The following is a 27,836-nucleotide window of genomic DNA, read 5'->3' as shown; positions in this document are numbered from 1 at the left end:
TTTTTGTATTTTCAGGTGTTTTGTTTTTAGTCTTTTTTTCTCACTTTTTTTTCTTTTTCTTATTTTTCTTGTTTCCTCCTGTAACGGCTGAATCAGTGCAATGCATGGAACAATAAAAGGCTTCTCCTTTCATGGAGGTTGTATTTCTTTCAAGTTCTGTCTTTTTTTCTTCTTCTCTTAAATGCAATTTAATCTTGTGGGGAAAACGACAAGGACGAAGAAAAAGAAGAGCGCATCGTTGTCATGGGGGGGGGGGGGGGGGGGGTGATTTCATATTTCATTAAGTCAGTTTTGTCTTCGTCACCATCATTTAACACCATCGCTGTATGGTGTGGTGTTTCTTTACTTTCTTTTTTTTTTTGCTCCATGTGGGTTTTTTGGGTGCTTAGCTGGTGTCCATGGACTCCATGTTGGCGGAGGTGGAGTCGCGCTGGATGCTGTCGAAGATGGCGGCGAGTTCCGGGTTGGCGCTGATCTGCGACTGGAACTCGCTCATCAGCGGGCTCTTCTCCGCCTCGGGGATGGTCAGCAGGGCCGCCACTGCCCGCATCGCCGAGCGCTTCAGCTCGTCCTGCTTCTCAAACTCCTGCTTGACTGAGTTCGCCTTCACCTGGGGACAGGGAGAGGGGGGAATGGAGACCGACGAGAGAGGAAAAGAAGATATAGAGTGATTAGAATGGAGGAAAAGAAGATATAGAGTGATTAGAATGGAGGAAAAGAAGATATAGAGTGGTCAAAATGGAGGAAAAGAACACAGAGCGGTCAGAATGGAGGTCCTTTTCAAGGAACCAAGTATTGTGCTTGTTTCGGTTACACCATGACAACTAATCATCAAGTATTGTGCCAGCATGTCCAAACGTGTCCTATTTGTGCGTGTTTGCCAGTGTGTGTGCGTGTGTATGTATGGGAAGGTATGTGTATGTGCATTACCCTTCTGTGCTGACAATGTAATTGGGAATAAAATTTACTTTGGTGCACTGTACGTGTTAACACATGTGCGCTGTGTGTGTGTGTGTGTGTACCTTGGTGGTGCAGGTGGCTCGGAGTGGCTCCACCAGTCTGTCGAGCCTCTGCAGCACAGCACTGGGACACAGGGAGGACAGCCTTGCCAGCATCAGGAATGTCAGCATCTGGAGAAAGCGCGCGCACATACACTTGAAGGTATACCAAACAAAACTTACTCACTCACCACACTCATTAACAGAAATACTTACTAGACCAAACATACACAAACACTGTACACAACCTGAATCACAACAAACAAACACACGCAAACACACCTTACATACACTATGCAAAGACATGCTAAAAGGGTGTCCAGTCAGCTTCCCACCTTGATGTCGTAATGGTCCTTGAGCCCGTCCTCCACGTGATTGAGGAACTCGAAGATGTCCAGTCGGTCCAGGCAACTGTCCAGCAGTGTGTACATACACTCGAACGCCGCCTTTCTGATGTCCAGCCCATCGTCCACGGTGTGCTTGAACGGACCCATCTCCACCTGAGTCACAAAGGGCAAGTGTGTTGGGCAGATTTAAGATTAAGCTTAAAAAAAAAAAAAAAAAAGTATACATTTTTTTTTATGCCTGTTTTTTTTTAAGCCAAGTCATCACCAGAAAGACAGAAATGGAGCTGACGTATAAGTATACGTGTGAACCACAGTAAATAACAGACAAGATTCTGCCATTGATACACAGTGTTTAGGTGACTTTGCTGATGCAGTGTGTGTAACCAATGGAACTACTGAGCGTGTTTTTGCTACATTTTAGCATTTTATGTTACATTTAAATGATTGTTTGTAATTGTGTGTGTATGTGTATGTGTTCGGTATTACCTCTCTGATGAGCTCCTTGCGCACTTTGGTTTCATTGTACAGGTGGGGCAGCACTGTGTCCAACAGGTCTCGGATCAGTGACGGCTTATTGTGAGCGGCCGAGTTGAACGTCACTAGAGCAACCCTTCGCACGTTAAGATCCGGGTCTTCCAACGTCTTCAAGAAGTCACCTTCATTACAAAACAAAACCATCTTTGAGGAGTAGGAAGGTGTATTCATATCTGGTAGAGGTAGTATAGTGCATTGGATAAGAGATTAAATAGGTGAATAACCGATACCTATGCAGTTTTTCAGTAGGGGGTCGATGGTCTGTGGGTGATCTGAGATGGTGAACTTGACGGCTGTCACGACAGAACTTCTAGCATATGAGGATCCTGAAAAAGAGATGGACGGTTACTCACTGTTTCATTGATACAGTATTAATAGTCTGAAAAAATAGTACATTTAATAGTTTAAAGGTCCAGTATGTGGCTTTTTGTTGACACAAATTCAAGTCCAGATAAAGATTTTGAAAACAAATACATTTTTGTTTACAGTCAAAACAGCTTTTGATTGCTCTCCACTTTACATGTTTCAGTAGCGCTAAGTGTGTGTGTGTGTGTGTGTAGGAGACTCACCGGACAGCAGGTAGCCCTTCAGGCGCGGCAGCAGCGTCTCGGGGTCGATGAGTGTGAGCTTGCCCAGGCACTCTGCCACCACATTGCGCGTGCCCTCTTCAGTGCACTCGCAGTGCGTGAGCAGTAGTGACCAGACACTCTCCACGTACGGCCTCAAGCCCGCCACCGCCGCCGAGCTGATGATCTCCTTCAGCGAGTGCAGCAGCAGGTACTGACGCTTGGGCTGACCGGTGATCTCCTGCAGCACGAAGGGCAGGTACTCGGGCAGGTTGCCCACGGCGATGCTCCCCAGCGCGTACGACGCCGCCGACTTGACCTCCTCGCTGGTTGAGCCGAACGCGTCCAGGATGACTGCCTTGAGCTCGGGCTGGCCGCTGAGGTCCAGGTGGTGACCCACCTCGCCCAGCGCCAGCAGCGCCAGCAGACGGATCGAGTCGGTCGAGCGCGAGTTCTTGACGTCCTGGATGAACTGACCCACCACGGCGGGGCCCTCCTTGGGGCAGGCACGGGTCAGGGCGGCCACGCACTTGGCGATGGAGTAGTAGGACTGCTTGTGGGCGAGCGCGGAGCTCTGCGCGTACACGGGGCCCGTGAGCATGCGCAGCAGGTCCATGTAGCCCAGGCTGGCCGTGCCGGTGCCCACCAGCGCCTGGAAGAAGTCCAGCATGGCGGCCAGAGCGCCGCCCTGGAGGAGCGGAGAGCGCACCAGCGCCATGAGCTCGGCCAGGATGGCGCCGCTGATCTTGGCCAGCGCCTCGGGGTGGACGCGCGCAAGGGTGGTCAGGAAGCTGATGGCCATCTGCGAGACGTGCATGTCGCTCTCGCTGATGAGCGCCGGCAGCTCGGCCAGGACGGCGTCGATCATGGCCGGCGTCACGCTGTCGCTGTAGCTCTGCACCAGGATGTCCAGCGCGGCCAGGGTGCCCAGCTTGAGCGCCCGCTGGTTCTTGCGCAGGAACGATGCCAGGATGGGCACGGCCTCGGCCAGCACGGGACGCAGGTCGATGTGCAGAGGCGAGCCGGCGATCAGCGTCAGCGCCTTGACCGTGGTCAGCCGCGTGATCTCGTTCTTCAGACGCTCCAGGAAGATGAGCAGCGTGCCGGGCAGGTCGGCGCCGAGACTGTCGCCCAGGTTACAGATGATCTGACCCATGCACGAGATGGCGCGCTCCTTCACCTCCTGGTCGATGTCGGCCGCCTTGAGCCGCTTGATGGTGCAGGCGAACAGGTCGCCGATGTACGGCGTGGCGTCGAAGGCGTCCGGCGTCTCCAGCGGCCGGATGACCTTGACCAGCTGCTGGGTGACCAGCAGAGCCTCCGAGGTGATCTTGTAGAAGGGGTCGCCCACGCACGCCACCACTGGGGGCACCAGAGCCTGGACATGCGGGTGGAAGACGTGCGGCTGGTGGTTGCACAGGATCACGTACAGGCAGGACAGCGCGTCAATCTTCAGGTTGGACGAGCTGGACTTGTCGTTGAGGGAGAAGATGATTCCTAGGAGAGGGAAAGGGAGAAAAAGAGAAGTTTGAGAATGTTAACTAACTGCTTCATGTTTTGAGGGCCCTTCAATAACTATTTAGGGGCTGCATAGCGATAAAAGAAAATCTAATTAAAAGCTCCATTTAATATATGCCAAACATTAAACACTGTCAATAAGTAAGATTACAGCTAATCATTATTCAACACAGGCTTTGGCGAGGATTCAGACTGGGCTCTTCAATTGTTTTGGCTTCTCCATAAATAACATGAACAGAGCGAAAATGAAACAAATGAACTGAGCATAATTCAACTGCAGTGTCAAAAGATGACAAGGAGTCTTATGATATATTTAATTCTAATATCTCTCTTAAGTTTTATTGAAGATGTTGTTTTATGGTTTGCCAAAACTGTTGCTTTAGGACCGTCAGCCCTGCTAGTCAGATCCTGTATGTGCATGCCTGACACAGGGATAACAAAGCTCGGGACTGTCAGGACCTGTTCCACCTGGGGAGTCTCACAGAAGCTCATCAGACAGCTTATGCAACTGCACAGCGCTCCAGGTCCTCTGTGGAATGTTTTAAAGGTCACTGCTCCTCCTTGGAGGCATCCGAGTCATTTTTGACAGGCACAGACAGACGGAGATTTTCATGGTGAGAAAAAACAGAGACTCCTTTACCTCGCGCTAGTGCAGACGAAAGGGTTGATGGAGCAGACATGAAGAGTAGGCTGGAGCTTGACACTGTGAGTGTGTGTGTGTGTGTGTGTGTGTGTGTGTGTGTGTGTGAGAGAGATGGAGGCAATGCCCTGAAGCAGAAGGTATGTTCTGAGTGAGCGCTGTATGCTGTCAACTGACAAGCTTATTGGAGAAAGTCAGCAAGCGCCTTTATGCATGAGAGCGAGAGAGACAGAGTGAGCGAGGTGTGTGTGTGTGTGTGTGTGTGTGTGTGTGTGTGTACCTGGGACCAGCACAGGGATGTGTTGCGTGAGCGCTCCGGGTAGCACATTGACGAGCTCAGTCAGCATGTTGAAGCAGCACTGGCGAGTCTTCACACTCTTCTCCTTCAGCTGTTTGTGCAAGGCCTTCACGATCATGGGCACCTACACACACACACACACACACACATCAATACTTGGACACACACACACACACACACACACACACACACACACACACACACACACATCAACCTATCTAATCCAGGGGAAACCAGTATATGGATGTACATGACATCTTCCAATTGAATCTACTTTCATATAGGTACATTTATATGAAATTAGCTCATGTACCGTAAAACTTCAAATAAAAGCTGTCCTAAATACGTGCGTCCCACTAATAATAATAATAATAATAATAATAATAATAATAATTCCTGAACAGTTTTGCAATTGAAAATGCAATTGTATTTGACAGAGGACAGATATAGGTTGCTACTAGTAGGGGTGTGACAAGATCTCGTGCCACAAGATCTGGCCATACAAAAATGTCATGATATTTCTTGTCAAGGTAAAAATCCGTCTTGTGGAGAAGTATCCAGCTGTAGCTGGCATGACAGACGAGTCTGACTAAATTAGCATAGGAGATGCCCCAGCCACTTTGGCAGCATTTTGGGTACCTGCTGGAAACAATACCACTCAATTACACCGTTTTCCCGACAGAAAAAGTGACGGGGCTCTTCGAAGAGTGTGACATCACTTCCTCCATGTAGTTTTGTTTACTTTTCCTTCAACTCCAGTGAAGTGCCGAGCTACAGTAATAAGTGCCGAGCTACAGGAACACGCTAGCCACCAAGTGTGTGCCCCTTGCTCTGGTTTAGTTTCTCAATGGAGAACCATTTGTGTGAGAGTAGGCTGTGTAGATTCAACACAGGTCCATTAATCTTGTAAACTTTATGTTTTTGAAGTCATCTGTGCAAGACTGAAATAAGCATAGTGGCAGAACGAATATTGGTTATGCATTGTATGGCATTATTGTTTCGAGCAGGTATCCAATATGCTGCTACACAAAAGTAAAAGTGGTGTGCATGGTGTGTGTATGCGTGCTTCCATGCATGTGTGTGTTGTGAACCCCCACTTGGTTCTGCAGCATGGAGAGCGGGGTCTCTCCCTGCTCCATGGTGTGTGTGTGTGTGTGTGTGTGTGTGTGTACCTGGCTCTGCAGCATGGTGAGCGGGGTCTCTCCCTGCTCCATGGCGTGTGTGTGTACCTGGCTCTGCAGCATGGTGAGCGGGGTCTCTCCCTGCTCCATGGCGTGTGTGTGTGTGTGTGTGCGTTGCGTACCCCCACCTGGCTCTGCAGCATGGTGAGCGGGGTCTCTCCCTGCTCCATGGCGTGTGTGTGTGTGTGTGTGTGTTGTGTACCTGGCTCTGCAGCATGGTGAGTGGGGTCTCTCCCTGCTCCATGACGTGTGTGTGTGTGTACCTGGCTCTGCAGCATGGTGAGCGGGGTCTCTCCCTGCTCCATGGCGTGTGTGTGTGTGTGTGTGTGCGTTGCGTACCCCCACCTGGCTCTGCAGCATGGTGAGCGGGGTCTCTCCCTGCTCCATGGCGTCGGGGTCACACAGCCAGCTCTGGGCTGGCCGCGTCTGCTTGAGCAGCGAGAGGTAGGCGTGGAACACATCGGCCTTCACGTTCTCCTCGCGCTCCTTGAAGCGGGCGATGAGCGCCGGCGACACCGAGCGGTAGAACTCGGGCAGCATCTCGTGCCGCGTGCTCACCACCGCGTCCAGGCACTTGGCCGCCGCCCGACGCACCTTCCAGCTCATGTCGTCATCATCGCTGTACTCGTCATCACTTCCTGTTTAGAACAGGAAGAGAAAGGAGGAGAGGGTCGGTAGGGGTATGTCAACCAACAAAGGAAATTCAACACACACACACACACACACACACACACCTAGCTCAAGCTCTCGGAGGAAGAGCATGCTGGGTATAAGAACCATATACGAACGCACACACTCCTACGTCCTAGAGAGAAATTAATACATGTCCAGTGAACAGTGGGTTATTACCAACAACCAACTCAGATACAGCATAACAGACTGCAACCTCAGCCCCTTCCACACACACACACACACACACACGTCCAAATCCACAAACACACACACTCTACATATTGATACCCATAACGATACACAATATCAACAGTGGCAATACTTATAGTCTTATAAATCAGGCTGGCTTTCTAAGAGAACAGGACGAGAGAAGGGGAAACAGAGAGCCATTCTCAGAGTGCTCCCAAGCTCCAACATTACCGTGCTAAAGAACAGTCAATAACCACTCTCGTGGGGCTCAATGCGGATGATTAGAATTCTGTTGCTGCGGCTGATGTTGTTGTTCAGTGTTGGCCCGACGGGTGCCTTCAGGCCTAAAAAAAAATCAGTGTGTTTGGGGGGGGGGGGGGGGGGGAACGTGTTTGAGTGAGTCTTTGATCATTAGCGTAACAGGCAATGCGCTAACAGCAGCAGAGTGGCGGCTTCAATTCAGTAGGGCCTTTTCCCTGTCCAATCCCATTGAGTTCTAATTAAGAGAAGCTTTAAAATGGCGGCGCTGCCTAAACCTGTGCGTGTCTGTGTGTGTGTCTGTTCACCAAATTTCTCCATGGGCTATGGATGTGGTCATGCATTTCTTAAAATGAAAGAACTGTAGCTATTGAGTTGTAAACACTCCAGACTCCAGAGTCTGAGTGGTGGGTAAAGAGGGTCTGAAACCCTTTGAAATGATGAAATGACAAGCTCAAGCTCATGTACACACACACACACAGTCCTGTGTGCACTAAGGGGGAAACAATGATGAAATGACAAGCTCAAGCTCATGTACAGTACACACACACACACACACAGAGTCACGTGTGCGCTAAGGGGGATAAAAACCTGACGCACAAACACACAGAGAGCAACACAGAGATCAAATAAGCCCAGGATTCCATCTCAGTCTGAAAGCTATGGCGAGGGAAATGGGAAATGCATGCAAACACACACACACACACACACCAGGAAAACTCCTCGAGTGCTGAGACAGACACCTCACACACACACACACACACACACAAAAACCCCTGGTGGACACATCACACACAAGCTCTCTCTCTCATATGGGCGTGCACACACAGACACACAGACCGTCCTGTTTACACTGAGGCGTGCTGAGAGGATGAATTATTGAAGACCAGCAGCACGGGAAGATGTGGTGAGATTTAGACATGAAATGGAGGAGGACGCCAACTGTGCCAGGGACGCCACTGAGGGTGCCCCCGACCTACAATAAGAGACCAGCATGTGGCGCCAGCGTGCACTAGACGCCGCGTGCTGTTTGGACCAAAGCGCTCTCCGTCCCCATACGTGCCCCGACAGAAAAAGAACAAAAGTGTTCCTCAGACCGCCAAGAATAAAAAGGACGGACGCTGTCAAGGAGTGAGTTTGTGTATGTGTGGTCTATCCGTGTGTGTGTGTGTGTGTGTGTGTGTGTGTGTGTGTGTGTGTGTGTGTGTGGGGCGTGAGGGAGATCTTCATTCTCTCTTAAAGCCAACAGCATGTCAGTCTCCACAGCTCTCTGCTCCATGGAGTAGAAATGAAGGGGGAGGGAGGGAGAGAGGGAGGGGGGTGGTGGTGTGTGTGTGTGGAGTCCATTAGCAGAGCCACCGATTCACTGACACCATAAGAGGCCCATGAAAGACCAAGACGTCTTAAGCACAACTCAGCCGGCCATAGAGCTCCACCATAGCAATTAGCCCATGCCTGTGACAGCGCCACAACAGCAAAATCAATACCGTAGATAGACAGAGAGGGAGAGAGACAGACAGAGAGAGATAGAAAGAGAAAGAGAGAGAGAGAGAGAGAGGGAGAGGGACAGACAGAGAGAGAGAGAGAGAGAGAGAGAGAGAGAGAGAGAGAGAAAGAGAGAGAGAGAGAGAGAGAGAGAGAGAGAGAGATAGCTAGAGAGAGAGAAACAGAGATTAAATATCAGGAAATTGCACTGAGCAAGTGAAATGGAGAGAACTATGAACAAGGTCAGTAGGTAGTTCATCTGCCCGCACGTCTCCCATCAGCAGTGCCAGAGAGAGCACTAATCTGAGTACCCAGAGGTTCGCATCATGCTGAACGAACTTCTGGGCCAAAACCTTCACAACCGGAAAACAGCTACTTTCAGAGACGCCCACTGATCTCACTTCCGTTGTGTTCATGGGCAAAAGTCCATACTGAAACCAGTGCGAAATACCTGCCGATACAAACGTTCGTAGTTGGTAACAACAGTTGCTTTAAACCTCTGCAGAAGTTATGTCTCATTTGCCTAAGCAAAGGCTAACCATAGATGGCTACAAAGGCAAACGGCGTACATGTGCATACTCACAAGGTCTGCCACCTCTCCGCGATTGGCTATAGAAAAAAGCTTTGTTCCAAATCAGAGACATTCCCCCCGCCCTAATTCCCCCTGAATCCAGGCGTACTCCTCTAGACTAGCAGAGCACAGACTGGACACAGCAGGACCTACAGTAGAGCACAGAGAACCGCGTGATCACCAGTGTGCTCTGCTCTGCGCTGTGTGTGTGTGTGTGTGTGTGTGTGTGTGTGTGTGTGTGTGTGTGTGTGTGTGTGTGTGTGTGTGTGTGTGTGTGTGTGTAGACTTGTTTGGATAGGCCTTTGAGACACTCAACAAGGAGCTGAATCTTGAAGCTCTAAAAGGTTTAAAGCTCGTAGCGGTTTAGAGGCATCCTGACTAGACCAGTGACGCTTTTCGTTGAAACTCAAAACACTCCGTAATGTAATATGAACGCCCTGTTGTTTGTACATGCAAATTATTATCAAGTGTAATGAGACGTCATGCCTTGGTAATCTTCATCGTTTCCGTCGGCATCCATGGCATTCTCATCCTCATCGTCGTCATCGTAGTTATAGTTGGGGTCATAGGTCAGATACTTCAGACAGATGCTGATAACCGTGGGCACATGTGGGTACACTTCCTTTGGACACCTGAGAGAGAGAGAGAGAGAGATGAAGATGGATGGAGGGAGAGAGGGAAAGAGAAAAGGAGAAAGATGGAAATAGCAGAGGAACAAGAGTGAGAGAAAGACCACCACAATAACAACAGCAACAACAACAACAACAAGCTTATCTTTGTGATATTGATTCCCACACTTTGACAATTATTTGCAAATTACTTGTTTACAAAAGCACTTTGTTATGGACCTTTTCTATTGTTAATCTCCAACTGCTCAAGCAATTGTATTGCGCCACAGTAAAGCTAATAAAGTATGTTTGAACTGAAAATGAGATGAGAGAGAGAGAGAGAGACTAATAACGAGAACATACAAAGTCATTACAATGTGTACAACAGAGAGGGGAAACAACTGGTGTGTGTGTGTGTGTGTGTGTGTGTGTGGTGTGTGTCCTCATCTCTGCATCTCCTCACACTGCACCAAAAATCCATAACTGCTCATAATCTTCAAGCTGTGGTACTCTTCTACCCCTCCCTGCCTCACCCTATTTTCTGCCGGAGAAGCGTGCACTTATTTGATTAAATGTGCAAATAAAAGATTTAAAGATTAAAGAATTCATTTATAAAACACTCAGCATGGAAGGGGCTTTAGACAAAAACCCAAGAGAGAAACTGTGTGTGTGTGTGTGTGTGTGTTTAGAGTTTCAGAAAACCCACTCAAGGTAACCTCCATTGGAACCCTCATTTTGCTCAAACCCTCCAAACTGTGTTTTGGCTTGCTTGCGAGTCTGTGTGTCTGTGTGTCTCCACAGGGAACCATCTTAATCCTGCTCTAGGGCCCCTGGTGTGTGTGTTATGTGTTTTAGCTCGTCTCCCTGCTGCTCTCCAGCAAAGTCACCGTGGCTAATCAACAGCACTAATGCTACCTGATGCTATCAATACAGGCTCATTACAGCAGGGGTGGAACAGGAGACTGACAACACACAGCTCTGGGTGAAGGGAACTACTCAAGATACTAGGTGTCCATAACCAGGCACGCAACACAATCTGAACTCATATTCAATGAAAACTGCCTTTCATAATACCCGTGTAGATGCTTGTGCAAGACACTATATCAGCATCATTTTCAGAGCAGCCTGCAGGCAAAATGCCATCAGGTCACTGAGGTCAGCTGTAAAGGCCACTGGAGACCTTATGAATGTTTATCTGTGCGACTCGTCTCAACAGAAACCAAACAGTTCTGTTTATGTGAGCTGAAGACTACTCCACTGCACTCTTAACTCCCCACTGACCTATGAGAGTCTGGACACTACAGTAAGCCTATTCAAAGGGAAGCCCTGTCTCAGTCAATTTATAGCCCTGGCGGCTAGTGTCGCTCGACTAAAACGAATTGCTGCCAACAGATGTGGAGCTGTGGGCTTTCATAGTCCAGTGGAAGCGACACATTGTCGAATAGAACCTCTACTAGTTTCTATAACAACATTAACGTTACTTGTCATCGCGAAACAAAAGTAGACAGACACACACCGTGACCAAGGCAACTTGAACTACTCTAGAACTTTGAGTTGACATCCCAATCATTCTGCACTACGTCTGCACCGTTTAAAACATTGTGCTCTGTGACACCCAAGCAGACCGAAATCGACTCGCTTTTACGTCATATTTTGTCGAGATACACTCGATGGCCTTTTTTCCACCTTTGAATTAGCCAGACTAGCGCCACATGCAACTCTTCATCAAAGACCTATATCAGCTAATAAGCCATCCTGAAATGGTTTATGGATCTGTGGTGAGAAAAGCGAGGACTTGATCTCTCAGATCACATGCCTGTCCGTCTTACACAGGAATTGATAGTCAGCATTAATGGTGTGTGTGTGTGTGTGTGTGTGTGTGTGTCTGTGTTCCTGAGGGGTAAGAGAGATGATGCAGCATCAAGTGCCGTTTCCAATCATAAACATGAACAGGGGTTGACAGAGTGTGGGGGTGGGCAGTCAGAGATAGTGGGTGAGGGAGGAGACACACCTCCTGACGAACGACTCAAAGGCCTGGATGCAGTACTCCCTCAGCTCATCGTCATCCACGTTACAGAACTTCACCACCAACGGGATGATCTTCTCCAGATACTCGCCTGGAGGTGAAGGAACACACACATGCACCATCTCAGTACACAGACACACTCACTGTGCAACGACACGCACATTCCACATGCATATAGTTACACGTCACATGTATGATGCTTTTACACACATATACGGTATACCCATATAACTGTCCTGGTGTCTGTATGTATGTGTGTGTGTATATATATATATATATATATATATATATATATATATATATATATATATATATATATATATATATATATATATATATATATATATATATATATATATATATAAAGGCTAAAATGTCACACATTGAAAACCAACCTAAACAAAATACACATACCGGTACACACATAATAACACTCACAACACACACTTGGGCTGCAACAATTATTCGATTAATCAAATAGTTGTCAACTATTAAATTAAATCACCAAACATTTTGATGTCGATTTTTGTGTCACTTGAATATTTTTAACTTACTTACTCCTTTATGACAGTGAACTAAATATCTTTGGTGTGTGGACAAAATAAGACATTTGAAGACATAATCTTCAACGATCAACATTTTTTCACTATTTTCTAACATTTCATCAACCAAACAACTAATCAATTACCGTAATCGAGAAAATAATCAGCAGATTAATCAACTATGAAAATAATCGTTAGTTGCAGCCCTAATGTACACCATCTTACTTGGCACGTGTCCATAAATGTTCGTCTTGTTTCACAACTACAATATTAACAAATAAATATTTTTGTTTCCACACTTTTATGTCCACACTAGCCACTAAACATGGATCATGATATCCCCACACACACACACAACACACACATGGACAATGTTCACCATCATTGCTGTTATGTAAGTGTGTGTTAGGGTAGGGATGGTGTGTGTGTATGTATGTATTGTATGTATGTATATACATTTTAAAAAGATTATTCATTTATTTATTTAAATTAAATGCTCCCCTAGGCAGGAGGAGTGTGCCAGAGGAGGTGGAACTCTTTAACCTCAAAAGGAAAAGCTCAGCAACTCTGGCAGAATAACAAATGGCTTCTGAGCATGACTCAATTTAAGAGACAGCTTTCTGCTTCATCATGAAAGAGATTTTAGAAGATGACAAAAAGCTCTTAATTAAAGCAGCAAACGGGATGAATTGAGAGGAAGAGAGTGACAGAGGGAGAGAGGGAGAGGAGAAGAAAAGAGAGAGAGAGGAGGGAGATAGCAAGAAGAAGGCTGCAGTAATCTCACACATCTTAATCGCGGCCGTCTTCGGGAGCATCAAAAGCGGGCAGTAATTGCCTGATGATGTGGATATCATGTGTGTGTGTGTGTGTATGTGTGTGTGTGTGTGTGTGTGTGTGCGTATACGCGTATGTGTGTGTGCATGTGTGTGTGCGTATATATGTGTGTGTGTGTGTGTGTGTGTAAATAAAAGTGTGTGTGTGGTGTTCCATCAACTCTAAACTACTTGTAGTTTCGAGCTCTAACTGCACAGCACTCAGCGCCTGTTGCAAGTGCCCCATCAGATGACAAAGTTACAGGCGATGACAGCATCCAGATAGCACGCCGTTTAGAGGCCGTTTACACAACACCGCCGGGTGGATTTTCTCTTACCGCTTTCACACCTTTAACGACTCCGGCAAGAAAAAACCTCGCATGTACACACAGAGGTGTAACCGGCTAAATGTGCTGTAGTGCATATGCCAGACCAGTCGATGGCGCCGCTGTGCAGAAGCTACACGATAATTTCGCGTGAATCGCGTAGAAGAAAACATTGTTGAAACAGTTTGTTAAGCCAGAGAATGTCTAATAAGTGCTCTGGTTAAGCAGTCGCATGAAATAAGGAGACTACAGACAATTCGGTTTTCAATTCAACTGTTAAACTAATAAAGTTCATTTTCCAGGTATGTGACTGCTATGTGAAATTTCAAATGCTTAGCCTACGCATTGCATTAGGTCTGAGCACCACTGGAGAAAACACTAACATGCAGTAAGCTAATGTTTAACTAAGTTAAGCTAACGTGTGCTTCTAACTTAGCCACTATAGGCTGATAGGCTACATTGTGCACATAAATCATGACAGGGGAAAGAAAAACATTTTAATATGATAAATAAATGGTTTGGTTTGTTTTGACAAGCAACATGTCAGGTCGAGTGCCGTGGCTGAGTTGAGAGGTGGGGCTATGTCGTCATGAAGTGTCCGGCTTCGCACCTACAGGCGTCTACACGGCGAAAGTTAGCCGGCGTTTTCAAAAGTTCCCACTTCGGAAGCCGGTTTCAAAAGCTATCGGTTTCAGTCTCCTAAACTGCCGGCGTCGTGTACATGCAAGGCGTAACCGTTAACAAAACCTCACCGGTTTCACAAAAACCAGCGTCGTGTGCCGTATTCACACACACTCACACAGGGGGGTAATCCATGTTTAATCGTATGGGTGAGTATTTTTCTCTTAAAAGGCCAAAGGGATATATAGCTGTCTAGCTACAATGAATACTGCTGACAGCAATGATCTTAAAGGTCATTCCTAGACGCTGACAACACAGGAGCAGTAACTATCTTAAAAACAAGGGAAAACTTCCATGAGATATGAATGAGGGACACATACACACAGAAATATATTGGTCTGTGCAAATCTCACCACCTCATGTAATCAAGATTCATTCTGACCCTCAGCCACCCCAATTTGAACACCGAAATGAAAGGATTCCAGATTGTACCACTCTTGCAACTAATGGGGGTGTTTGATGTTAGGGGCCGAACCATTATCTAAAGAAACACCTCCAAAGTTGTCTTGGCACACTATCCCCCCCCCCCATCACTGGCAAAATTACCCCATCCCGACTTTGTGATAAATTAGATCACGGCGGAGTCGTCCAAGTGAGATGACAGACATTTTACAGCCGGGAGGCAGTAATTGTGATTTGCTTGTGTTGTAGGGTTCGGCACGGCTGGGGACATTTCTCAGGGCCACGCTGCACCTCAATTACATGCCGAGATCATTTGCATTGCTCTGAAACCGCTACCTGCCACACACACACACACTTTTCCACTTCCTCAGAATATAAACAGGACTAAGAGGTGGAAAAAAAAAAATGGAGGTGACTCTTTTTCCCCTCCTGCATATTTTAGTGTGACACCGCTCCAGAAGGAGCAGAGCAGGCCATAGTTTATCCACTGTTGCCGTAATAAGGTCCCTCTGGGTGCTGCCAGAGTGAGGCCTCTCACAAACACACACACACACACGCTCGCTCATGAGATGGAGAAAGAGAGCGTGTGAGATGGAAGGAAAGAATGAGGAAAGAAAGAGGGACAGAGAGACAGAGGGAAGGAAACGAGGGAGGGGACAGGAAGAGAGAGAGACAGACCAACATGGATTTGGAAAGACATCATTTCGAGAGAAGAATGAGAAGAGGAGTCTGTGAAAAATGGGAAAAAAAAGAGTAGAAACAGGAGGAGAGAACACAAGGGACAAGAAAACAGAGAGAAAGGGCAAAAAGAGTGTCATAAAGGAGAGAAAGATGAGAAGTGAAGGTATTGAACAACAAAGTGGCATAGAGAGAGGGGGAAGAGAGAGAGAGAGAGCGAAAGATAGGGAGACAGAGAAAAGTGACAGAAAGTGTGTGGAGAGAGATGCGTGTTGCTCTACCACTCCAGCGATCCAGTGGGAGAGAGAGGGGCAGAGAAGAGGAGGAGGAGGAAGAGAGGGGCAGAGAAGAGGAGGAGGAGGAAGAGAGGGGCAGAGAAGAGGAGGAGGAAGAGGAGAGCAAAAAGGAGGTAAAGACAGGGACAGAGGTGTGTGTGTGTGTGTGTCTCCTCACCAATCCTGTGTCCGGCCTGGCGGCTGATGGCGGCGATGCATTGGATGTAGGTGCGCGTGGTGGACATGGAGTCGTTGCGCGAGAGCTCGGACAGCAGGTGCTCGATGAGGTCCACAAACACCAGGTTGCCGCAGCTCATCACCAGATGGCCCAGGGCGATGATGGTGCGCTTGCGTACGGCCAGCCGTGGGCTGGTCAGCTGGGGCAGCAGGCAGCTCAGGATGGATGGGTGGAAGTTCACCAGCAGACCACCCTGCCTGGGAGCGGGAGAGAGAGAGAGAGAGAGAAGAGAGGAGAGAGAGAGAGAGAGAGAGAGAGAGAGAGAGAGAGAGAGAGAGAGAGAAGAGGAGAGAGAGAGTCAATCTTCAAACCATGGAATCATCGCCCCATTCAGACACATAATATGATAATAGCAGAGACGTCCTATTAGACCCACATGTATTCTACTATAAATTAGCAAATTTATAGGATAATAATTAAAGGTTTTGTTTGGGGGTTTGTTGTGTGAAAATGGGGAGACTGGGCAAGTATGAGAGAGTGATATGTTGTTTTGCTCTTTTTAAACTGAGGAGAGAGAGAGAGAGAGAAAAGAAAAAGAGGTTAGAAAGAATGACAGAGGTGGAATAACAGCTGCTGACAGTTTTCACAATAAAACTCCATGAACAGACTAAAGTACCCCCGCATACCCCTCTGCGTCGCCTCAAACCCCTCTCCGACCCCTCGAGGCGACGCAGACTGCAAGGACTGTGATTGGTCAACTCGTCCTGTGTGTTTGTTTTGATAGTTAGTGTTTCAAGCAATCTACTGTGGGGAGTTACAGTAGCAACATGCTAGTTCACTGACATAAGCTTTGCAAATAAATGTAGACATATTTTGGTTTTAATGACGTAAAAATACTTTTTACAAAATCTAAACAAGAAAAGGCCAAACAAATAGGATTAATATTTTAGCACGACAGTCTATGGGGTTTGCCATTCTGAGTACTGTTTCGGTCATACAGTCTATTGTTTCGGTGGTGAGCGACGCAGACACAGGCGACACCGAGCGTTATGGCGGTGAAATGCACCGCGATGCAAAGCAACCCGACACGCAGAACCATAAAACGGCGGAGTAGCTACACTGTGGAGCTGACGCAGAATCACGTTGAGCCCTTAATGTTTAGCCCAAGCGTAGGATATTGAACTTCACTCCTGCTTCCATAAGCCACACATGATCTCATAGCATCATGGTCTTGTAGCAGCAGTAATCTTTCACTGTGTTTGTTTTCCAGTGGCTAGGTCAGGCTCTGCATGCTGTGAGACATTTCCACGCTCTCTGTTTGTGAGTAGAAGCCACCACCAGGCCAGCAGGGGGCGCAATTCAGGTGGGCTTCCTCCTCTTCCTTCAGAGGATGCCGTGTTTGGTGCCCTCCTCACGAGTCACAGCAGAAAGGGTGGCATCGCCACACAGGTGGGGCTGTGGGTGAACTGCAGGAGGGTGGCGACAAGTTGCACACTTTGCAACTTGTTGTTGTTGTTGTTGTCCTGAAAACACAACACTTCTGCTGCTCTTACATAACTTGCACCACTATGACACTTGCTTACTTAGGTCAAACAGAACTACCTCAGCCATTTATTGGCCTGACTTTGCACTATTATATTGACTGTCTATGCACAATTTCAACCCAATTTTGCTGCTCTTATTTCTTCATTGTATGTGCCTTTTTATTTACTCATTTATTGTTTACTTGAATGTTATGTTTGTCTGTGGACTTAATTGGTAAAATATCACCGTGTCTTCACCGTGGGATAGTGAGAAACGTAATTTCGATCTCTTTGTATGTCTGGGCATGTGAAGAAATTGACAATAAAGCAGACTTTGACTTAAGGGGCGTGTGTGTTATTCTGACAGACCCAGTCTCTCTCTCTCACACACACACACACAACACGACTCTTAAAAGCCCAGCAGGAACAGGTCTGGAGGAGCCGCTTATTAGAATTCAGAATGCCGCTCCGTGCAGCGTGGATACACACCATCGAGTGGGAGCACAGTGGCAGTCAGCACACGGACACACTATTTTCTTAAACACACACACCATCCCTCTTCCACACAGATACTACCTTCTCTATGCCTTTTTAACACTCACTGACACCCATATTTTGTAACACACACACACGGTAGGGAAAACTAAATGGAAATGAGTCTAGAAGAGCAGAATTTTGCTTCCTAAGAGTCCATCACAATGCTGTTTTTTCTCTCTCTCTCAAAATACACCCAAGACAAAACTAGCCAATGTTTCTCCAAGCCTTTAACACCAGCATTAACACCTCAGTCAGTTTGCACACATTCACCTTCACGCACTTACTGCCTGCAAAGACACAATTACACACATAAAGAAAGCACTCTCAGTTGCTTCTTATGAAGACATTCCAGATGCTCAAGAACATTCAGCACACCCACCTAAATTGGAACCTTGAAACGAGCATGCAACCCCACCCACCCTACACACAAACACTCAGGATGCCATACGTGATGTCTAAAGCCTTGAGCTGCACAGACCCCACACACACACACACACACACACACACAAAATACATGATGTCCAAAGCCTCGAGCTGCACAGACCCTACACACACACACTCAGGACGCCATACATGGTGTCCAAAGCCTCAAGCTGCACAGACCCTACACACACACACACAGGACGCCATACCTGCTCAACATGTCTGCCATGATGTCCAAAGCCTCGAGCTGCACGGACACATCCTCCTGTTTGGCAATGGCACTTGTGAGACGTCCTGTGATCTTTTTACACACACTCGCTGCCAGCGCTGAGCCTGTGGGTGCACAGACACGTACGCACACACACACACGCACACACACACACACCAAAGGGAGGAAAATCTTGTCAATGAGTTGGTAGAGATGAGAGAGAAATAAATATGTATAGGTATATGCACAAGAAAAGGAGAACATTGCAGCATGCATTCAAGCATGACAGGACATTTCCATGGTGGACTGCCACGGTGTGTGTGTGTGTGTGCGCGCGCATGTCCATCTGAATGGTCCCTCTGTTCTCCCGCCTGCAGCCATCAGACAGCATGTGGGAGTGCCTGAGCAGACTTTAGAGCCACTGTGAGCCACAGAGCATCACACTCCAGAGCACTCGGCCGACACACAGCCCCACTCAAGAGCCTCCCTTTACACACACACACACACACACACACTCGGGGGCGCGCACACACGCGCACACACACACACACACACACACACACACACAACACAAGCCCCCCATTTATACACACACACACACACTTCCCGAGAGCCCCTTCAACATCAAAGCCTGCTTCTGCAGACAAAGGTGAACTATGACTATAGCTTTTGGTCAAATAGACCTCTGAAGTTCGCCTACAAAAAAGCTGCCATCTTTGATCCGGTATCTGGCGATTTTTCCTATGGGAAAATAACATGGGGATTTTGAATTATCGCACCTGTTATTAACATGGGGATTTTGAATTATCTCTCACGGGGATGGAAAAAGTCTGAAATGCAGACGTTTTCCTGAACACACTTTTGTCCTCTGCCTTCGAGTGGATACTGTGATCTATGGTACGTGAAGGCGGCACACTTAGATTTTTGCTACACCAGAGCTAACTTGCAATGCAACTTGCCATAGGTAGTTAGCTTCAATTAACAACCGGATATCCGTATATGGGCAAAGATGGCCGTTTTGGTTTTTTTTTGTAGGCGAACTTCAGATGTCTATATCTAGGGCAGGTTTCTGAGAGACCAAAAAAGCTATCCTGTGTGACAGAGGTCCACCTCTAATTAAAGTAGTTTTCATAAAGAAGTATAATTCATACTTCTGTTATCTACAATTCTGACATTACATGACATTATTTGTAACTAATGCTGGAGACAGGTGACAGGTGAGAGGTCATGAGGTTCTCACCGCTGGAGGCGGGTGGCAGCTCTCCGATGACCGTCTTCAGGCCGATGCTGGAGATGTCTCTGAGCTGCTCCTTGTCCGACAGCATGTTGGTGCACAATGTGTCCACGATTGTCTCCACTTGGTACTCCTTCACCTTACTGACCAGCGGGCCCAGGCTGCCGGTAAACACGCACAGAAACACACACACACCATTAGTAGAGTGCTTCTCGTCAATATGCAGATATCATGCTTACACACACACACACGTCCTGGTCATCTCGTTGACAAAGCTGAATAAGACTGACCTGCATCTCAACGCACTAAATCGCCTCGCCATTTAAAAGAGGAGGTCTCCAGTGCTCAGACTGCCTGACAATAGAAGAGAACAGCTCTCTCCAAACAACCTGGCTGAAGCTGACGCAATGTTTAAGAGCGCACTGCATCATTTTCATTGCTCCTCTGCGCCGCTCCTTGGCCCAGCTGAAAGGCTCATGACGTGGCGTTTACGGGAGCCGTGCAGTCGTCGCTCTCCATAAACGACAACATCCGATTCATCACACCCAGAGGCATTGTAAGGAAGGCCAAACTCCATAGGCTTGGCCTAGCCACGGCTTAGTGCACCGTAAGGAAGGCCAAACTCCATAGGCTTGGCCTAGCCACGGCTTAGTGCAATGCCTTTAAGCATTTGTGAACTATCCAGGTTCCAAACAAACTTGGTTATTATTTTTAATATCTAAAGTAATTTAAAGTTATCACAAATGTTCAAAGTAGTCATAATGTTCTACTTTCAAATCTCACACTGTCTGGCCCACGCTTGACAACTTTCAGGCCTGACTGATATCACAGAATGAGATCTCAACAGGTCAAATAAGAGTTTACTGCTCAACCGTCTCCACTAGGGTCAGTCATGCTCCTGTGTGGACCTGGACATCAAACAGTGTTTATGCTTCAGGAGGGTCGGGGGTACATTCAAGATGCTTGGGATGTGTATCGGGTTACAGCTGCAGTCTTTAAGTGACGAGGTTATAACAACCTGCAGTAATAACTGCTGCCACTAAGATGAAAACTTTATGGCCTTTTAAAACAAACAAAAAAACCCCCCTGAAAAGTAAGCTTCGAGCTCTCAACTTTTTGGCACTAAAAATGTGCATATGGAGGGCAACGTAAAGCAGAGGGGATCTGTCTTATCGATTTCCCATCACAGATACCAGTAGGAGGAAAATATCAATACTGCAGTTTACTTGACCAGGTGCCAACTTGGCTTCCTTCGCTGGTTAAGCCGTGTAGGGTTTTAATAAACCAAAAACAAAACAAAAATCAATCCCTACAGCACAGATAAAAATCGAGAAAATCCCAAGGTGTCAGATCAGGGCATGTAAGCACTCAATCCACGCAAAACCGTGGCCAAATTAATTCATCGCCCTACACACCACCTATGCAGAAAGGTAGATAGGTTAGGAAAGAACTACTGTACCCATGCCACCCTGAAGGAGTTGATCACAGGGGCCTATGGGAAAAGCACCGGTAGTCTCAACTCAGAGTACATGACAGCACTTCTGAATGAACTTGCATAGACCTGTCCTGAGGTGCAAGATCTAAAGTGCTTGGGCCTTTTCAAAGCTAAGGTCACCCTATCGCATGTATGTGAACAGGGCTGGAAATGAACTTTTTGGCCTAGTACCAAAGTGGCCAAATTGACCCGGCAAATTTTTACCAAAACTAAACCATGCTTTTCGTAACTATTTTGAAAGTAGCATATCATTAGCCTATTATACAGCTTTTCAGAAAGCTGCAGAAGATTACAAGTTCGGCTGCAAGTTCTATTAAAATGAACGGGCCTTCCTAATGTTCAGAGGTCCAATAATTTTGTAGCCTATAATCAGACAGTGTTGAAGCGGAGTGAACAAATTACATTGCTCTATCTTGGTCAGTAATCAAGCATCTTTGCTATAATGACCACTGCAAAAAAAATATGACCGTGGCAAAGGGTTTTGAGCTATGAATCACTTCTTGCATATCATTCCGTGAGTAGTTTGAAAGTTCATTGAAAGTTCAATTTGTGTGGCGATCAAGTTGTTTTCTCAGCAGATGCATGAAAGGGTGACCAAATAACTGTAAGACTTGTGAAGTTTCCTTTGCCCGTAGCCGCATAGCCTATCGGAAAATAAATCCTAAATAATCCTGATCATGTCAACATTGGGCAAACAGAACCACGATGCAAAGCGGAGTTGATATGGCAAGCCAGTTTAACATGACAGACTGAAGCAGCAGAGTTGATATGGCAAGCCAGTTTAACATGACCGACTGAAGTAGCCTATTCTCGCAGTTGATAAGCAGCCGCTTTCCACACGCCAACATGGCGCAGTACCTGCCATAATTCAACCGGCAATACAAAAATATACTTGCCATTGGCACTTGGGGGGTCCTAATTTTGAGCCCTGTGTGTGAAACAGGTTATCTGTGCATAGGGTCCTCAGGTCACAGTACACAAAGATCACCAAGTCATCAGGGACCACATGAACATTTCACAGGTGTTTCACTCCAACAACTTTGTCCAAGATCATGCACTGAATTGGTTTGAACTACATCAATCCTCACAAACTGCTTTGTCACCCAAGCCAGGTGAAAAGATAGAGAGCATTGATCATCAAAGATCAATTGGTGTGATTGCATTGGCAATACAATCTGAAAATGACATGCTTTTTTTCTAGGTCTTGAAATAAAAGTTGGAGCATGGCATGTTTTCAATCAGGTTGTGCAGCAGACAGCTCATCGGGTCCTGTGCCCTTACCATTTGACAGCCAGGTTCTGCACTTCTCCGTTCTTGTCCTCCAGCAGCTTAAGGATCATCTTGACCACCTTACGTTCGCTGTCGTCGTCCAGCTTGATTGAGTCCTTCTGCAGCTCTGACATCAAGTCGTTAGTGGCCATGAATCTGAAAGTGAGACGCACATGCAGTATGGTTAAAAAGACAGTAAGCGGTTCTACCATTAACTTTGGTAATGAGGTTCATCAATTCATGGTTTGCCCCCCACAACAATATCACTAGAATTGTGTCAGTACTGGTATTTTCAACTGCAGTTTGTCCTACTATCAAGCCTCAAAATTAACTTTTTTTAAATGCTCAAGGGCACTTCAGCCATGGCCTACTGGTCGGGGTTCGAACCGGCAACCCTCCGGTTACAAGTCCGAAGCGCTAACCAGTAGGCCACGGTGAATTCATTGAGCCAATCAAATGGTGTGTTGTGAAGACATCGTGTCAATCATGTGTTGTGAACTCGCCACTGGAACAAGGTTGGTGTCGTAAAGCCTTGCACACGCGCATTTCTGCCGAATAGGATGCCCGCTGAGTGCCCAAAAACCGTTGCAATATGGCTGCTGAGTGGAGGGACTTGCCTAAAAGGACTTTGACAGCACTCATCAAATCCCACTGTAATGAGAAAGACGCCCAAAGGACAAATAAACACTGCCTGTGACCGGAACAAAGTCCCAAACGCTGGGAATGGCTTTAAGTTGCCTGTGCCACCAACCTCCACACCCAATGCACTCCCTCCTATTGCCAAATACTGCACATATATGGATGACTTCCTCAGCACACGTCCAGGGCAAAGGAGGCCATGGTCTCCTGAGAGGCCTTCTGCTGCCCACAGCTTAGGCAGCCTGAAGTAACGTGAGGGAGTTAGTCAGTGAGGAGAGCAGTGACCATCATAAGCTAAGCCTGAGAGGAGCTGCAGGTGCTGGATGGCTTGCCATAGGCCCCCAAGGGCCCCAGCTTTATGTGGAGTGTCTGTTACATCTAATATCAAAACCAATCAAAGGCAATCGTTTCCAGAGGGTGCTTCAGACAGCATGGGGAGACTAAGAGTGGAAGCCAGTCAGTTCATCTGGCAAACTGGCCCTACTGTGGTGCACACTGACTCATCATTCTACTACATTACAAATTCTCAAGGACCTAGGAATAATAAGACAAAGTCAAGGCAAACAAGGCAAATGTCACCTGAGGGTTCTGTTTACAAGAGGCACCTGAGCCAACATGTAGGAGTCGATGAGCTGGGAAAAGTGTAGCCATCATAACCTCGCCTGGCAGGATGAGTGGTGCAGGCTGACTTGATGTAATCCATTTTCAACAGGCACCAGATTAAACACTAGCTGGGCTTCATGAAACAACAAACCAAACCTCCTGTCTTATGGTGGCAAGAACTTCAAAAAGATGTGAGGATTTAATTAGTCATCCCCACCCAGTGCTCACTCTGCATGCTTTTGGCAGAAACCTACACAAAATCAAACAGTTTCACTTTCCAGCTAAACGCTGTGGCTTCGGCAGAATTCTGAAGTCAAGGCATCTTTGATGCAAGTGCTGGCTCATGGCTAATGTATAATGCAAAGAGAATCGCTCTCTATCTCGCTCACACACACACACACACACACACAACTGAGCTGGTGTGTGGGCAAATATTTCCCAGAGGGTAATCGAAGGAGATGTCTTTGCTGTCTAACTCACACACTCTCTCACACACAGACAAATACATACACAGAGAGTTCTATGATGAGGGTTGTTAGAACGGGATGAGGCAGGCCACCATCGAGGAGATGAATCAGAGTTAATAACATTATTTAAGCTGACCCAGATCAGACCCTGAGCACTTGACTGAGTGGGAAAAGAGTGGGGAGAGGAAGAGAACAGAGTTTGAGATGGAGCTATCCGCTGACACTGTTTGCTAAATGGCATGGTCACACACACATCACCATTATTCCTCATCATGATGCCACTAAGAGACACATATGTGCCACATCTAATCATAGCATCTAAGCACATGGGTCAGGGCAGTGACAGGTTATTTTATGGGCCACACAATACACAGGTTTCCCGTTTACCAACAAAACTAGATGTGCGCGCAGCCGTGGGGCAGAAGACGCTTGGTGGCCGTCCACAACGTTATAAACTTAACCTAAGTGTCAGCTGCTGTAAGCTACAATCGGTACAGTTTTCAGCACAAAAACTCATTTTATTCTTTTGCTCTTTTGCATTGCTCTATGCTGTTCTATGGTGCTTTCTGCCTCTTGGTTGCACACGCATGTTTTCGTGACGTTGCATAGAAATCCATGTATAGTGGCCTACATTCAAAATGGAAGGATGTTACTGCTGATAGTAATGGACTGAGATCTCTCAGATGGAGGCCAGGGCCTCATCATACAGCCTGGCGGCCGGAATCGTGAAACAGCCTTTGGCTGTCATCTCTGAGAAATGTGGCATGTTACACTAATAAGTGACACTGCAATAGCTAGCACAGAGGGGAAACAGTCATTGGAAAGTACACCACATCAGGAACCTGCAAGTAAGCATCATCAGCTCAAGTACCCCAACCTACACAGCTCCAGTGTGCAGTTTGTACAGCAACTGATTCGGCTACAGTGCACAGAAGTACAGACCTTTTTTAAATAAAAACAAACAAAACACATGTTGTTGTCAGACTGAATTAAAACAAAGCTAGCCTGATCTACTCCAAATGTAAAATTCATAGCTAGTTATGTGAACGACATTGATGAATGATGATTTTTCACAAACACTCGAAATTCACCAAAACGTGGCAAACACATTTTGTCTATGTATGATATTGGCATGAATAAAGTTCTCAAAAGAAAATACAAAAGTTTCCCAAAAAGGGATTGACAGCATTATTTACTGCTGATATAGTCGTATAGACAGCTGTAACATTTAAGTAGCAAATGTTAACTACGTTAACGAACCAATTACACTAGCACTACATTAAACTAACGAGCTAGCCCTCTTAAATGAGGTGTTAACGTTAAGTGAGCCACTTAAATTATCATTATACAATGTTACATAGATCTTTACACATTCATCTTGAAAAAAATATCTATGTATATGAACAGTCCACTTAGCTTCATCATCTTAAAGCATATGTTCCATGATTAAGTTACTTAACAGTTGTCAACTTTGACGTTCATTAACAAGGCAAGTTAGCCATGACACGCTAGTCTTCGCTACTAATCCAAACTTGGAGAACCATCTTTGCTAACTAGTAACTAACTAGCTAAACGGATAGCAAGGTGGTTGGTTAGCTTCATCAACCGTTAGCCAAAATCGGTGGGGTTATATCTACAAGGGATTCAATTAGCTGGTTCTTAGCTGTGTCTAATGCTTTTAAAAAGTATATTTAATGATCATTAAGGATCACACAGAACAGAGTTCTAGCACTTTCGTTACGAGACAACACTGCATTAGTTGAGCCTTGCAGCTGGCTACTAGAAGTTCAATGGTTAGCAAGCTAGCTTCACAGGCAGCAAATGCTAAGCTGAAATGAGTGTCGTTGACAGCCCAATCATGACTAAGATGATGACTAAGATATTTTAGTTAGGTAAGATAACAACAAAAACCCCTTGACCCATAACATGCACTGTCAACATAGTAGACGCTAAGTTACGTGACAGCAAGCCTGAAATTCTTATTTCCGTTAATGTCACCATTGACTAGCCAGCTAACGTTAGCTAGCTAAACAAAACAGCGAGTGGTTTGCGGCCTAACGTTAACTCACTTATGCGACGTTCCCACCATAACGTGAGATCGCATGTTTAGTTTACATAGTTTAAATGCAACGCAGAGTGAATTAAAGCATGCATACTTCTGTGAATGCATTCTTCAGTGTGTGAGAGTAAACCTTACCTAAAATCCTTATCGCTAGATGTCATTTTTTCCAAAAGATTAGAGATATGGTATGAGGCGCTCGCCATGTTTGCAGTCTGTTGGAATAGCTTGCTAGCAACCACTTGTGTATATCGCGGTCCAGAATTAACTGTCCAATCGTTTCACTATTGCGGGCGTCAAATGCTACAGATTCTCCTAATTTACTTTCCTTATGTTAATGGCGAAGTGGTGATCAGCAGCTAGTAAGTGTAAAATTGATACTCATCCCGCGGAGTTTGGATGTGTTTGAATGGAGATCCTACTTCGCTCTGCAGAGGGAGGAGCTGCTAGACCAGACGCTGTCGCTGAGGTCAAAGTTGAAAGTGTTTCATAAGAGGCGGGTCTTAGACCTAATATGACAAATGAATGGTTGCATCAGTTGTCAATCAAATGTAGACTGTAAAATATTTAGCCGTTGTTAACTAAATACCTACTCAATTCTGACTTTAATCTAAAATTATTTCCGACTTTGTTTCTTGCAAATTTGTGACTTTAATCAAAGTCCTTTCAGGCAAGTCCCTCCACTCGGCGGCCATATAGCAACGCTTTTTGGGCACTCATCGGGCATCCTATTCAGCAGAAATGCGCGTGCGCAAGTCTTCACACCAATCTTGCTCCAGCGGCGAGTTCACAACACATGATTGGGAAGATGTCTTCACAACACACCATATGATTGGCTCAATGTATTCACATGTCGACGTTTTGCCGAGGAAGGGGTGGGATATGTGTAGACAACGGCCATATTGGCGTTACAAACGAGCCCCATGCATTTCTATGGAGGATTTTTTGAGTGCTGTGTCTCCTCATTAGAAAGTCTCTGCTTTAATCTCAAGAATTTTGAGAATTTTTTATCTGAATTTTCTATAATAGCCTATTTTCTTTAGGCCTATAATAATCTCCAATATTAATGTGATGGTTTGCTGATGGAAGACAGCAGGGCATGGATACCTGTTAATCCATCCTAAAGGGCTAAGACATTTCTGCTTACTAGGTTTTTCTGCTGTAGACTCGCTCACAGTCCTTGGTGGCCCTGTCAGTGATTTGTAAAATGTTGCATAGGCCTACTGTAAGACCACAACAAGTCTACCCGAAATAAATGTGAGCATCCGAGCTAACATTCATTCCCAAACACCCACTACTCCCTAGTCTTCAATTTCTTGCATTTCAACAGAGGTGTTTCGGAATAGCATGATAAAGTAACTGATCATAGGCCTACTGTAAAATGTTTTACTTGCATAAAGGGAGAGTCATTAAGTAGCCTATAAACTTCGGGCAGCCGTGGCCTACTGGTTAGTGCTTCGGACTTGTAACCGAAGGGTTGCCGGTTCGAACCCTGACCAGTAGGCACGGCTGAAGTGCCCTTGAGCAAGGCACCTAACCCCTCACTGCTCCCCAAGCGCCATTGCTGTTGCAGGCTTACTGCGCCGGGATTAGT

General features: G+C 46.4%; 1 protein-coding gene across 2 annotated transcripts; it reads right to left on the bottom strand.

Moving 5' to 3' along the window:
* Positions 1-18: 18 nt before the first annotated feature.
* cand1 (cullin-associated and neddylation-dissociated 1) lies at positions 19-26,700 on the bottom strand. 2 transcript variants are annotated; one of them, XM_042080457.1, is made up of 15 exons: positions 26,381-26,700; positions 22,487-22,630; positions 19,717-19,871; positions 18,478-18,601; positions 15,786-16,042; positions 11,877-11,982; positions 9,744-9,889; positions 6,422-6,720; positions 4,884-5,025; positions 2,449-3,942; positions 2,110-2,205; positions 1,832-2,001; positions 1,334-1,498; positions 1,023-1,130; positions 19-610 (listed from the first exon to the last, which is right to left on the bottom strand). In XM_042080457.1, the coding sequence occupies exons 1-15, from the start codon at positions 26,446-26,448 to the stop codon at positions 386-388; spliced, it is 3,699 nt and encodes a 1,232-aa protein (XP_041936391.1). In that variant the 5' UTR covers positions 26,449-26,700; the 3' UTR covers positions 19-385. The 2 variants fall into 2 exon arrangements, with proteins under 2 accessions (XP_041936391.1, XP_041936392.1); XM_042080458.1 differs by having other exon boundaries at positions 6,428-6,720.
* Positions 26,701-27,836: the final 1,136 nt, after the last annotated feature.

The sequence above is a fragment of the Alosa sapidissima genome, chromosome 23 (genome assembly GCF_018492685.1).
Source record: "Alosa sapidissima isolate fAloSap1 chromosome 23, fAloSap1.pri, whole genome shotgun sequence".
NCBI lineage: Eukaryota > Metazoa > Chordata > Actinopteri > Clupeiformes > Clupeidae > Alosa > Alosa sapidissima.
The sequence above is the reverse complement of the archived record's forward strand: the minus strand, read 5'-3'. Positions and strand labels throughout refer to the sequence as shown.

Bases quoted from the DNA above. Each gene is read 5' to 3' on its own strand.
- cand1 (XM_042080457.1), bottom strand. From the start codon at position 26,448: ATGGCGAGCGCCTCATACCATATCTCTAATCTTTTGGAAAAAATGACA. The intron at 22,631-26,380 runs GTAAGGTTTACT...TCTCACTTTCAG, and splicing joins TCTAGCGATAAGGATTTTAG to ATTCATGGCCACTAACGACT. The intron at 11,983-15,785 runs GTGAGGAGACAC...CTTCACCTCCAG, and splicing joins CCAGGCCGGACACAGGATTG to GCGAGTATCTGGAGAAGATC.